This window comes from Dufourea novaeangliae, unplaced genomic scaffold, assembly GCF_001272555.1.
Source record: "Dufourea novaeangliae isolate 0120121106 unplaced genomic scaffold, ASM127255v1 scaffold177, whole genome shotgun sequence".
Lineage (NCBI taxonomy): Eukaryota > Metazoa > Arthropoda > Insecta > Hymenoptera > Halictidae > Dufourea > Dufourea novaeangliae.
Window position 1 is genome coordinate 1,245,770 of NW_015374070.1, and position 14,160 is coordinate 1,259,929.

Sequence of the window (14,160 nt, forward strand, 5' to 3'; positions counted from 1 at the left end):
TAACACTCGAATTTCCATGAAACAATTGATATGCATTTCGATGCAGCATGAACCTATCCACGTCCGCGGTCCATATACCAGTACCATTACCGCCTCAATCTATTTCGGCGAAATTTATTAATCGTTACAATATGCATTCGACCCCACGTTACGTATGCATTTAAAACGTATACGCGGTAAATTTATTCCACGGACAATTCCCACAGAGACGCGAGATGTATAATTGAAACTTTCGAATATCATATTCACTCATTTTTCAACTTTTCACATTTTCATTTATCAGTGATGAAAACACGTTATAACTAGACTACGGATGTTTCTGCATTTATAACAACCCCTTATAATCTGAAAAACGTAATAAAATAAGGATTATAATAAACTTTGGTACTACTTTTACGCTATTATTAATACAATAAAATTTATAGCGAAGAAAATACATTTCTGTTCAATTTTAGTTACCATGACATAGTGTATACATTTGTAAATTTGTATAAATATTCGCAGCCGGCAGCCTAATTATAACACACGCAGAAGCAATTTTTGATGGAAATTTTTAACAAAATATTTCTGTATTGACGTTTGATTCGTACTGTAAATTTAATGTAAACAACACCTTTTCGCTCATTTCATTACTAAAAACGCAAGGAACTTAAGGGATCAATGTTAAATATACAGGGTGGTCTACGCAACTTGTTGACCTTGAATAACTTCTAAAGAATGCATTGTATGAAAAAATGTTTTATAGTAAAATGGTATGGTTTGGAGAGATACATTATGTATGTAAGGAAGGTCAACTTCGTCTTTTAAAATGGAATGCTATATTTTTTAGGCCAAAATATCGAAGAGCGTTATATTTTTAGTAACAAAGTACTGACCTTTATTAGTCGTAAAGCTAATAATTAACGAATAATTTCACTTTGTTTCTTGAAAACGATCTGTGCGTAATATCAAGTTGGAGATTCATACCAGCAAAGATTTCCGTCAGACTGCGGAGTTTACGTGACAATGTTTATCAATATGACAGATTCTGCGTATGGAATCGTAATCGCCTATTCTGTTCGTGATTCAGTATTGAAGTTATCATCCGTGTTTATACGTGACTATCTCAGTAAGATAAAAGCAAAAATGAAATTTAGTAATTGCGAAAAAGTGGATATGCTTTTAGTTTATGGTGACTGCTGTAGAAATGCAACTATAACTATGTATGTATACCGAAATTTATCCTGTACAGAGTGCAGTTTCCTCGTTGATTAATAGATTACATGAGTGCATTAATGTGAATGGACACCATTTCGAACACCTATGTTAGTGGATGGAAGAAGTCTTACAGAACTCTTTGCTGGTATGAATCTCCAACTTGATATTACGCACAGGCCATTTTCAAGAAACAAAGTGAAATTATTCATTAATTATTAGGTTTACGGATAATAAAGGTGTACTTTTTTACTCAAAATTTAATGCTCTTCGATATTTTGGTATAAAAAGTATAACATTCCATTTAAAAAAACGAAGTTGACCTCCAATCTCCGAAACACCTTCACTTACAAAAAAATATATGCATTACATAATGTATCCCTCCAAATCATACAACTTTTCTATAAAAAAGTTTTTTCATGCAATGGATACTTTAGAAGTTATTCAGGGTGAACAAGTTGCATGGACCACCCTGTATATTATCATAAACAACAGTATCGAAAGAAATACATATTCGTTTTGGATATGAAATTTAATGTAATATAAAATTCGTGTTTGTAATTTGAAGAACAATACCAGCGGAATTATATTTGTATACAACGAACGGCATTTTTGAATGGCACTTCGAAATGTATTGTAGTTTGTGCAGGTAGCACGGCTTGGGATATTCAAGTGTTTATTTTCACCGCAAACAGCGGAAAATCATTCAAAGCAATCACGCTTTGAATAAGATTGTAAAAGGAAATTATTTTTTGTAACCGTCGTAAAGCTGTAAACCGGCCATCTGGATGGTAAAGATCGCACAGGGTCGAAACTTATAAGTTATACTGCTTAATTACTGGTCCCCGCATACATTCCTCATGTACAATCGGAGGTATTGTTTGGCCACTTAATACACTGCTGACGTTTACTACTGCGGCTGAAAAATGACAGACGAACCTTTCATAATCCATACCTGTGTGTGTTTTCACTACGGGCAGAAATTTTATGACAGTCCTCAGACGGATTGGATCCTCCTTCCGGTGAAAGCGCAGTGTCGTAAACGCGAAGGGACAAAGGCTGTCTTCGATTATGGTCATGTTTCTTGGTCTACTTATTCCCTTTCTCTGTTCGGTAACATTTCTCATTGTGAAAATAAAGTTTAAGATTCATGGTTTTTTATATTAGTGCAGTCATATTAATGCACAACATTTCGTATTTGAAAGTGAAAATGGTACAATTGCAATTAAGTAATGTGGCAAAGTTTAAAAAAACGGTAATTAATACAAAAATAACCAATAAGCCAGTATTTTAACAAAAGTTTTATCTTATTTGATAAATGTTTCTACAAAAGAATATATAAGTTATACTAAGGATACCCTCCGGCCCAAACGCTCCAAAAATACGAAATTTCATGAATTTACAAAAAAACAATGGAACAATATACGATAAAAATCCGTTTTGATCTTTATTATTACATATTTCAAGAATAAAAAAAATTAGCGACTTGAATTATGAATAAAATATCGGACGAATTTTTGAAATCAGTCTATAATTAAACTTTTTATCGTGGCGCGTGTGAAATAAACATCACGTTTTAAGAAAAACGAATTTAAATCTTTCTTTTTGATTCTCAAATCAATCATATGTATGTATATAGACCAATGTTAAATAGTTTTACCTTTAATCAGCTATACCTGCACCAACAAGAATTTTAAATTTGTGGAGTAATTTTAAGCATTCTGGCGCCAAGGAAATTATTTTTAAGAAACTACAAAGGATCAGAATGTACTACAAAAAACAATTGTAACAGTACAATAACAGCCCAATAAACTAATTAAATTGTCATTCACTGAAAATATCTTCCTTCGATTATCCGGACAACGTATCGCCCAATTAGTTCATGCAATCAAGATTCCACTCTTAATTGAAAATTTCCCATATTTGTGTTTTAGTTACCCCCAAATTGGTGAGGGTAGCGAAGATAACGGAGCAAAATGTAGATTTCGTTAGCATTAAAACGTTTTCGGCGAATGTAATAGTAATGGAAAGAGACTGGGACAGAAGATGGTAAGAGAGAAGAGAAAGTGGGGCGGCAACAGAAGAGAAGGGAATGGAGCTCGTGGCGGGGGCAGATCGAAGTAGGAGTCGTAGGGGCACCCCGCACAAGTTGACACGTCGTTGGTCGGGTCGCTTGCACCCGGCAAAACTGTCGGCGTGGCGCGTACCGACAACGACCACCGTGTCTCGATCACCACCGCCGCCACCGCCGACACCGCCGACACCGCCGACATCACTGTGTCACCTTTGCCTCTTTCGTTCGTATTGGTTAGTCGCGCCGCTCTTCGTATTCGTCGTTCCGTAGTGATGCCCCTTCTCAAGTTGGAGAAATCGACCATCTTTTAGATAGCGATGCCGACAAGTTGAATCTCAACTGATAATGGAATTAGTACATTCATCTTATTTAACCCATTCGGATCATTTGATATTCCGCTTCGATATGAATTAATTTATTAAATAACATCACCACGATTAATCTGTAAACATGCTATTCAAATATCGTGTATAATACTTGAATATCTGAAAGATGTGTGATTAGATGTAAGTAAACTTTATGATATGAAATATTTTGATCAGAGATAAATATAACAAATATGACAAAATGAATAATTAATTTATTATAACTAATAAAAAATGTTGCATTGTTTAACAAGTTCTATCATTTGATTGTATTATTTTTTCACTAGTGTGTCGGTGCACTTACAAACTGCAATTGCACTTTTTTTTAAATAGAACAGTATGATCTTTTTGCATAAAATGATTCCTTGTGACATTCTGTACATAAAAAGGTAAGGTCATTGAGAACACAATACTTTACGAGATATTTCATTTGTTTCAAGATGTACGTTTAAAAGGTAACAACGCAAACAGTATGTACGTTTAAGTGGTAAGCAATGTAAACAGTATGTAAGGACATGCGAATTATGGTAAACTGTGTATGTGTGTGTTTGTCTATCTGTAAGTACGATGTTAATAAATACAATAATGGTGTGGTGATTCAACGTTGACGTAATAATTATGTAAAAAGTACCTTACCTTATACTTTTTATACACAGAATGACATAAGGAATCAATTTATACAAAAAATTGCACTGCTCTATTAAAAAAAAATGCAATTGTAGTTTGCAAGTGCACCGATACAATTGTGAACATATAATACAGTCGGATGGTAGAGCTTCTTAAAGAATATAAAATTTTCTCTTTGATTTTTTCTGACTTCACTTGGAGCAAAGCTATAACCCGCCCAGTTACTAGAATCACCCTGTATAACAAATATAAGAAAGGATTATTTTACAGTAAAATGACAATTACTCGTGACTGACAAGGCGTAAACGGAGAATATGTTGTCAATGTCGGTCACCAATGACGTCATGGCAATGAATGTGGTAAACGCGCTATCATTTTGACCTGAATGATAATCACCGACATAAGCGAAGCAATATTTTTGCAAGCGTATCATTTCCATCGTTCTTTCGAGGAAATTTTATTGAAATGTGGGGGCAAACAACATCGCCTTTACCGACCGAACGACGAAAGGGTAAGCTTCCCAGTGTAGCGTGTCGCGGCGCAGCGTGGCGGGGTGAGTCAGCTGAACGCTCATCGCCGGGCAAGTGGCAAGTGGTGGGGTGCACGGGGAGGCTCGGCCGTCGGAACAGTGCGCGGACCGCGGACCCACTTAGTCGCGATTCGAAGTCGGCCGCGTGAACTGGTCGTTGTGTGTTGTGTAATGCGTATCGTGTACTCCCTTTTTTTTCATTTTCCTCGGTATCCTCGTGTTTTGTGTCCCCGACACGTCCAAGGAGAATTGTGTGTACAAGAGAGTACGTTCCTGAAAGCCGCCTAAATGGCTTCGTTTACGTGCGCCTTCATTGTTTCGCCGCAACGGATATAAGGAAGAGCACGGGAAGTGATCGCTGGTTTCGTCAAGGTTCTGTCGTTTGTCAGTCCTCGGCGGGCTGCCGCGAGTGATCACAGTGCTGTCAGTTAAACGGAAAGTTGTGCGAAGAAAGAAGGCGATCATCTAAAATGCTAACTTCCAGCGCGAATCAGTACCTCCGTCCGGAATATCTTACGCCTCTGCCTACTACGGTTAGTGTGGTGTTTCTGTTTCGGTTTCCTTCATTTCGGGTTTTTTTTGTACCTTTGTCGTGAGTACAGTGTGTACGTCGGATTCGGTGTGTTCGATGTATAAACACACTGAACACGTTCAGCATATTATATAGACATTTTTTTGTGCGATATATGGTGCAGTATAGAGATGAAGAAACTCGGTTTTCGATAATCGAGGGTAAACACACATACCCTGAGTATTCAATTTTATCTATCAGCTGCCGTAGAATTTTCCTGTCCACCACCAAAGTTTTGAATCCATTTTTTTATTTTACAATTGATAGTATGTTTTATTTGAAATGTAAACCGCTATTGTTAAAAAAAAAATGAAAATGTTTTAAAGTCAAAATCGCTGAATTAAACTAGAGTTTTAAAACAAATAAGTTGTTGCGAAACAACTGTCTTTATATTGCAGACTTTGCAAGATACAGAATTAGCTTGAAAAGATTATTAATCGAAGATCCATTTGCATCGACATATTCTTACCAATGAAGTACAAGTTTCTTGATCATCCTACATTAAACGACATTGAAGTAGTAAATTGAAGTGAATTGCAAAACAATATTTATTACACAACAACCCAATAATATGTAGTAATTCTCCGTAAAAGATAATTTTGGATCGAATTGATAAAATCGCGCGTAAAATCTCTAACGCAGATTAAACCCTGGCGGCAGTGTCAACGTAATAACAGCCCGCTATCGGGTCGTTATTAAACCCGACATGAAATAAATACCGCGAAGGACAATCGTTTCGACGGCCCCATTAATTGCGGCTGTCGGCGTTCCGTTAATCTCGACGGGAATGCATTTCACGTCTTACGCTTTAACTCCTGTAAACTATTTTGAGGACAGCGAGTGCTGGCAACGTTACTGCTCGAACGTTTGCTGATTTACGAGCGTTGTAAATCAAAACGCGATTCGGCAATACAACGCTGCGAGGAAAGACGCAAGGGGACGTGTTCACGCCAGAATTGAACAAAAGGTCGAGCTGTTTTCTCCTTTTCTTCGCTTTAACCCCCTTTTTTCGTTTTTACTCCACTTTCTTTTTTACACAATACGATCTACTGTGACCACATGCTTAGCTAAAATGGGTTGATTTACATTTTGCTTTTCATTGATCTAAAATATCTTCGTTTCAATTTAGGGGTTATTACGAATAATATTCACCTTTGCACAACGGATGTAGGGATCAGTTTAACACAACGATGGTGGCCGTTATCGTATTTTCTATTATAAGACACAATGAGCTCACTCAAAAGTGTTCGGTGATGATGGTAAAATATTATTAAACTGAAAATTCTCTCGAGGTAAAGCATACAAGGTTGTTTAAAAATCGATATAGTAACAATTTTTACAAAATGTAATTGAGCCATTATTTAATACAATAAATTAATTTCTGTTTGGTAACAGTTTCTACAGACTAGTCCCTAGAAATCTATGTTTACATAAACATCCATGGCCTAATTATTATGTTTATTCTATCATTCAATTACCTCTATATTTTTATTAGTTAAACTATTTTATTCCGTTTTTAAAACCTACAATAACTAATCGATGTATGTATCAGTTTCACTAAATGATTCGCAATTTGTCCACAATTTTATTTTCAAAAGTGCGTATAATAATTTTTATTATGGGTCAACATGTCTCCGCATTCGATCACGACACCGCGTTCGTACCATTCGGTGCCTGAAAAATACATGAAACAGAAAAGTAAATAACGTCTACTCCAAGCAAAAACAATTGTTGAGATAGTAACAGTAGATAGTAATAAACGATGCAGTTCGCAACATCGTTCACTAAACGCTGAGAGTATTCCTGTACACTCCCTTGAGTATGCAAGCAGGAGCATGCGTAGTGTTTCGATTGGTATCATGGGCATAAAGCAACAAGTAATTGACACTGTTATCAAACATGTTACGAAAATTGAGTATCGTATTTTATTTCATTCGAACACTTGTTCATTATCTTTGTAATGCACTATTTTCTTAATGAGCTGATGTTATATATATATGAATTAAAAATAAAACAACTATCTTTTCGCTTAAAATGTAGGGTAGAGTGTTAAGCTAGTAAAGATTTTTTCACATTTTCTGAAATGAATAGTGTGTACAGCACCCTTAACATAAATCATGCCACGTGCAAAAATGAATCCCAAATGCACCTGAATATGTTGAGGTGTGAGGTTTTCTTTGTGAGAGAATTAATGTTTAATATGTTTGTTATACGATCCTTTTTTCTATTATTTGTGGAATATATTTTGGAAATCTATTGGTCGCCGACTTTAGAGGCTTGTATCTAATGTCTTATAAAGTGCAGTACTTTGAATAATAATGTAATACTTTTGCAGAAAACATTTTTGGTAAAAGTTTATAAAGAATTACGAACTTATGAGCAATTCTGAGTTTCGGAGCAGAACGTATTTAACTCTCTACGACGGATGTGACCAAGAAATTATATACATACTTGTAGGATCATATCTGTTGTCTAGGTCCATTATTTCAGGTCTATAAAATCCATTTTCTCGAATAAAAAGGCTGTTCTAACCTAAAGTTTAATTTTTAACACATGACCAATGTTTAACCATGTGTTTTGTTAAATTATATTTAAACACAAGAGAAATCGAGTCATGAAGGCTTAAAGGCTGTTATTGTATTACATGTATCTGTTTGCCATAAATCATTTCTACGTTTATACACGTAATATAGAAGTAATAATATTTAATGAAAAATATTGTTAAAGTAGTGCGCATGAAGTGTCTTTTCCTTGCAGTGTGAATTTTATAATGTGAGAATAATAACATGGCAATACATGGAAGAGAAACAATGCATTGTTGCCTAATGTATTCAGTGTCAGAAAAGAGTATCTCTGAAAATAAATAGACTGACAGATGAATTTATTGAATGGTAATGCAACACTTGATCAGCTACATTATGATTTATCATATCTTGTTATTGTTTCGATACTTTTTAATACCTTTTATACGCAAAGAACGAAAAAGCCACAAGAATAACGATTGAATCAGGTTTGACGTTTTGAAATTTCACATGTTCCTAGGGCTTAATTAAAGAAAACATGTGCACCAGTTTAATGTTATATTTTAAGTTGTTTGTTTTACATACAACAGTCTAATGGTTCAAATTCATTGCAAAATCGATAAATTACACATTCTATTCCTTTTTTTTAGTAGATACATTTTTACGTAAATAATTGTCTACGCTTTTATCGTACATTACTGAACATCTTGTATGTCAAGCCTGGTTATATTAAATACAATAAGACTGAAAGAGCGTTTAACCGGAGTGAGACCTTTTACATTTGCTAAAAATGAGCGAGGGAGAATAGTAAGCAGAAAGTCGGAACGATATAAGCAACAAAAGTGGTGGAACTGATTCTGCCGACACAATTTGCATTAAAATTATTACATTATTCCAAGAATTAGTGTAATTTCCATCGTTCTAATTTCTTTTCATTTGGATCTGTTTTATCTCTTGATTGTCATTTATCTGTAAAATTGATTTTTTTCTAGTATAAACAGATGTACCAGAGTATAAACTGACTATAATTGAGAATTAAGCCATTCTATACTTCAAATAAATCGAAATGCTAAAGTGACTCGTTTTCGAAGAAAATAATAACTTGGATTTATTCCTTCATATTGCTTTATAAGTTAAGTAATTTATTGTGCTCAGAATTTAAAAATAATCTAAAGTAAAATCTGTTACTCCGGGTGGTTTTCAAGGTTTATATACTTCTTACATTTTTAAAATTGACCTTTCTGCGATATTTCCTCTCTACAGTTACACCACAAGTTATCAATAACGCGATTATGCAGAAACAGTGTATCTAATCTTGCAATCTTTTCATTTTTTGGTATCTAAATGCTGCATTGTACATGTATGTGTACGTGAATTACATTTCTAGTGTTTGGAAGCAATAGCAATTGTAATAACAATTTTAATAATTACCGCGATATATAAGTTTAAAGGTAGTAATAATATTCTCATGGTTGGGTGTTTTGTGAATCACATGCAAAAATTTAACCGACTAATGAAGCTTTGGTAACGAAACAAAAAAAAATCCTACAATTCATAAACATGGAACAATAAACCAAGTGTTTTTAAAATATTCAATTTGATAGTTTATACATGAAATAAGAAATGAACACAGTCGCCTACAAGTATGAAAACTACTCGAAGTAAGTCATATTATTATTAAAAAAAGTAAACGAAAGTAATAAATAGTGATATTTTTAGTGTCATTCTGCTTTAGTACAAATTAAAAAATAACCGAGTATTTCAGGAACCATCAGTTTACTACCGATCTACATTTATTAAGAGATTTCTCTTTCTTTTTACGGCGTTTTATAAACCAGATAAATTTTTACTTTTTGTATAGTCACCATGAAGAAAAAGAGTTACATTTATGTGTAATGTGTACCGCGCTGTGTTTTAAAAAATGATGAATTACAAAAATATCCCGCGTTTAGAGAAAGAATACCGAGGCGTCAGATAATATGTATATACTCCTTTAATGAAATATCTACTAAAGTCGTTAGTGAATTTACATGGCAGAAAAGAAGAAGTATAATTGGCCGGTAATGTGGCAGGGAAAAGGGTTATTTTTCATTGTAGTAAAGGTCGACGACGGCGATGAAAAGCCCCGAGGACAGCGTTAGCAGATTAAAATATTATGTCGGAGCGTTCCGTTAACTTTTGCGGGGGCAATTAACATACAGCTTTAACCGTAACGCCGTAATAGCCTGTTGCAATTCATGGCATTAATATCTGTCGGCATCGCGCCATTTGCAGAAGCAACCGTAAACGGCGAGTTAGTTGCATGAACGTTGCATTTTAATTACACCGAACATCTGTTCGATGGACGTATCAGCCGCGAGAAATATCGTTCCTCTATAACGCTAATTATACCAACTGTATCATCTCGGCTACTTGGAAGCGAATGCTCGCACTCGGCGCCAATATTAAATTTTCACAGACACGTTCGATAACCGATAGCGCCTTCTGTCAAAGACTATAACATATATTAATTGCGACGATTTTCTTCAGATTTTTTATTTCGCAATCATTATTCACTTTTATGGCGTGGTCGTAAGATTTGCGCAATCGACAAAACGTCGAATTGGCTTCTTAAATTCTGGTAATTCTCTGCTACATATTTTTCAACAGATCAATAATAATAAGTACAAATTTGTTTCTGCAGTGATTAATTTCGAAACATACTTAGTCAATTTGATTGGCTTCTCATGAACAGTAACTCAATACAAGTTTCGTGTGTGATGTTTTCCATAAGCAGTCGTGTACATGAAAACTTTACAATCACTACCTATTTTTACAAAAACTTTCTAATCACTTCTATTAAAAGCGTGCCAATTGCTAATAAGATATCGTGTGTTTTCCTACATTTAAGGAATCGACCAAAAAATATTTACTCCAAGAACAGTTTTCCACGAATAATTTTTCATGACTATGTTTTCATTTAGTAGAAATAAATATGAAAAACATAAATTAACAGGGATATTCTGAATCATTCTACACCTTTTTCTTGTTGATATCTATATTTTAAACACGTGTTCTCAATGTATAATCACATATATATTTAAGAGTAGGGAGTTATATGCACATAAACTCCAGAGAAACACTAAAAATAAAAATATTACGGTATCAAAGAATTATTCAATCTTTACGTTTGATTTATTAATTTGTCATTGCATCGTGAACGATGATTACTCAAACTGTTTCTAAATACATATTATTTGCTACACGTTTTCTTAGCATGAGAGTTCTGATACTTTGAATGAAATAGAATACCTACAGTCGGCAGTGAACCTCTAAAAATGTAGATAAACATCTTTATTTAAAAGATTTTCGTTTTTAGTGAATTTTAATAATTTCGTAAAAACTAGTTGGATCTTTTATTTAAGAATTACAAAAAGCCGACGAATAAAATATAGCTGGATCACCTTCAGTCACACGTATTTTTATTATTGTTCGAAACGGTACACACACAATCGGACTGTGTGGTCGGCTATAATGTAATCATTGGTCGGCGAGAGCATTGCAGGCGGGCCATGTAGTCAAGTCGAGTGGGAAAAGAAGCTTTCTCTCTGTTTTTCACTGGCTTGTTCTTTTCTACGTTCAGAATACTACAAAGGCGAGTTTCGCGTAGTCCACGATTATCGTCCCCTTGCGGACCTGAGTTAGGGACGATAATCGAGAGGACTCTGTAATAATACAATTTTTCTTATAGGGATACAATAAAATTGAAATAAAAATTATATTTCGTTTCTTATAAACAGTTAATGCAGCGTATAATATGAAGTAATACAGTCTTGTTATGAAAACGCATTTGTCACAAACAAAATTCCTAGGGATAATTTGCATTCTTCATGTTTGAGATGTTTATAACGCTCTTGCTGCGAACTATATTTGGATGGCAAATAATCGGCTGCCTTTTTATCAAATTTTATTTTGCAATTTCGTTTCTAGTACTCTCGTGGCGTACATAACGTTACGATTGATTTGTTCACTCAAATGGTCTAATTTTTTGAGTAATTTATGATTCGCGTGAGTGTGGATAGACATTTAACAAGTACTATAAAGAGTTTTAAAATTTTCACATAATAAACTGATTTTTTTTTATGTTCTGGTCATATCGCATTACTTTACTTACAATAAACAATGTTTAATTTTCGTGTTGGAAGACAGAAGTTAGTACTGAAAACAAAATCATGTATTAACAAATGAATATTTTGTTATTGAAGATAGTCGTATGGTTGTGTGTCTGTGTATACATATATTATTGAGACATTTGTGTGAAATAATAATATAATGGAATGAATGCCATTTTATAAAAATACGAAAGCATTGTACAGATATTCCTTTATTCGTTTATTTTGGTTTCAGTTGGACGCGAAGAAAAGCCCGCTCGCACTCCTCGCTCAGACCTGCAGCCAAATAGGAGCCGACACGCCGTCTAATAAATCTCTGCTGGGCTCGTTGGACAAACCGTCGAGTAACAAATCGTCGAAGTCCGCGGATCAATCGCGTGAAAAATCGTCGCCGGCTGTCGCGCTAACGTCGACAGAATCGAGCAAGACCAATTTCAAGCCGTACGAGTCGTGTTTGGGTCGTGAGAAAGCATCGAGCCCGGACGAGCAGAGGTCAGCATCCAGTCACTCGACGTCTGGACGATCGAGGACACCTGGTAGCGGTAATAAACGATGCCCGAGCAATCAGAGCGCCTCCTCGGTTCGCGCAGTGACGCCGCAAGGTCGGAAAACTGCGACGCCGAACGGCGACGTTGCCCGGGAATCACCAGCTTCTAGGACGTCGACGGCGAATCTATCGTTAGTGCAACACGAATCCTCGAGTTCATCGCAACCGGCGGTTGTGAGCAGTCCATCGTTACAAGCGAAACCCTCGTACAGTCCCGCAGGCGTCTTAGCGATGACGGATCCGTCCATCAAGGATCTTCCATTGGGAACGTTCAAGCCGGGCGTCAGTTTGGCCTCTTCGACGGCCGCCTACCTAGGCTACAGCCCGCAGTTACCCGTCGATGTGATGGCCAGCTCTTTAATGTCTCAGCATCACGCAGCCTTAAAGAACGGCCTGGTAGCTGGAAATCCGTATCTGAGTTACGCCCGATTGAAGAGTGCCTCGGGTGCCGAGGCTCTGATGCCCGTTTGTCGGGATCCATACTGTACCGGTTGTCAACTGAACTCTCATCTTTTCGCTAGCTCTGCCAGCGCAGCAGTCGCTAACGGCAAGCTGGCGTCTAGCGCTGCCAATGGAGCCGGTACCTGTCCAGCTGGTTGCGTTCAGTGCGATCATAAGTCCGGTACGCCTTATGGAGCGTTGGGTGTTGCTGCATACGCTCACGCACAGTTAGCCGCTTTGGCCGCGGCCTCGCAGCTTCCTTACGTTTGCAACTGGATCGCCGGAGACACCGCTTATTGCGGTAAAAGGTTCTCCACGTCGGACGAGTTGCTGCAACATCTAAGAAGTCACACGAGCGTGTCGTCAAGCGGAGCGACGGATCCATCGGCGGCGACGTTGTCCCTATTGTCGCCCTCCGTCGGATTACCGCCGACGCATCCTTTGTTCTCGAGAACTTATCCAACGCCACCTTTGAGTCCACTCGCGACGGCGCGTTATCACCCTTACGGGAAACCATCGCCGTTGTTGCCACCGTCTTTATCGTCGCTGGGTTTACCACTTCCACCACCTCATCCCCACACACCAGCCGGATTACCCCCGTATTTCTCCCCGTACTCGCTGTACGGCGCTCCCCGCCTTGGCGCCGCGTCCGGGATGCCGCAATGAGTTCCCGACCACGAACCTTGCCCATGATTGGACGCGTAGAAAAGTATCAACCGTTTAACTGTGATCCATGTGTGAGCATGAAAAAGGAGTGTTTGATACGGAAGTATGAGAACTGAGAAGCCGAAGATACGGAATTCGAGCGAAAAAACAAACAATACAAGTATTATTGCTAAGGTAACCTCGTAATCTCATTAAACTATGCTATCCGCGGTAACCGTCCAAAATATGGTTACGCGATCCTCTTGGTGCTTCGATCTCTATAATTGTCCCCAGTTTATGTTGCATCAAATTGCTTCATCGGAATTATTTTGTTGTTGGATGAGGTACGATGCACGGTACGACTGTTATCGGGTCAGTGATCGGTAGAATTATTTTTCATTTTCAATTTAACTTTAAGTTACTTATCGAATGGTAATCATAAATAAGGTATGGTAATTTCATATGCAAAAATAGATTAGAAATACGAGATAAAA

General features: G+C 36.7%; 1 protein-coding gene across 1 annotated transcript; it reads left to right on the forward strand.

Annotated features, from left to right (window-relative positions):
- The first annotated feature begins 5,029 nt into the window (after positions 1-5,029).
- Positions 5,030-13,738, forward strand: LOC107190355 (zinc finger protein Elbow). Its single transcript, XM_015579149.1, has 2 exons — positions 5,030-5,322; positions 12,269-13,738. Exons 1-2 carry the CDS (start codon positions 5,260-5,262, stop codon positions 13,685-13,687), a joined length of 1,482 nt encoding a protein of 493 aa, XP_015434635.1. The 5' UTR covers positions 5,030-5,259; the 3' UTR covers positions 13,688-13,738.
- The last annotated feature ends 422 nt before the right edge of the window (positions 13,739-14,160 follow it).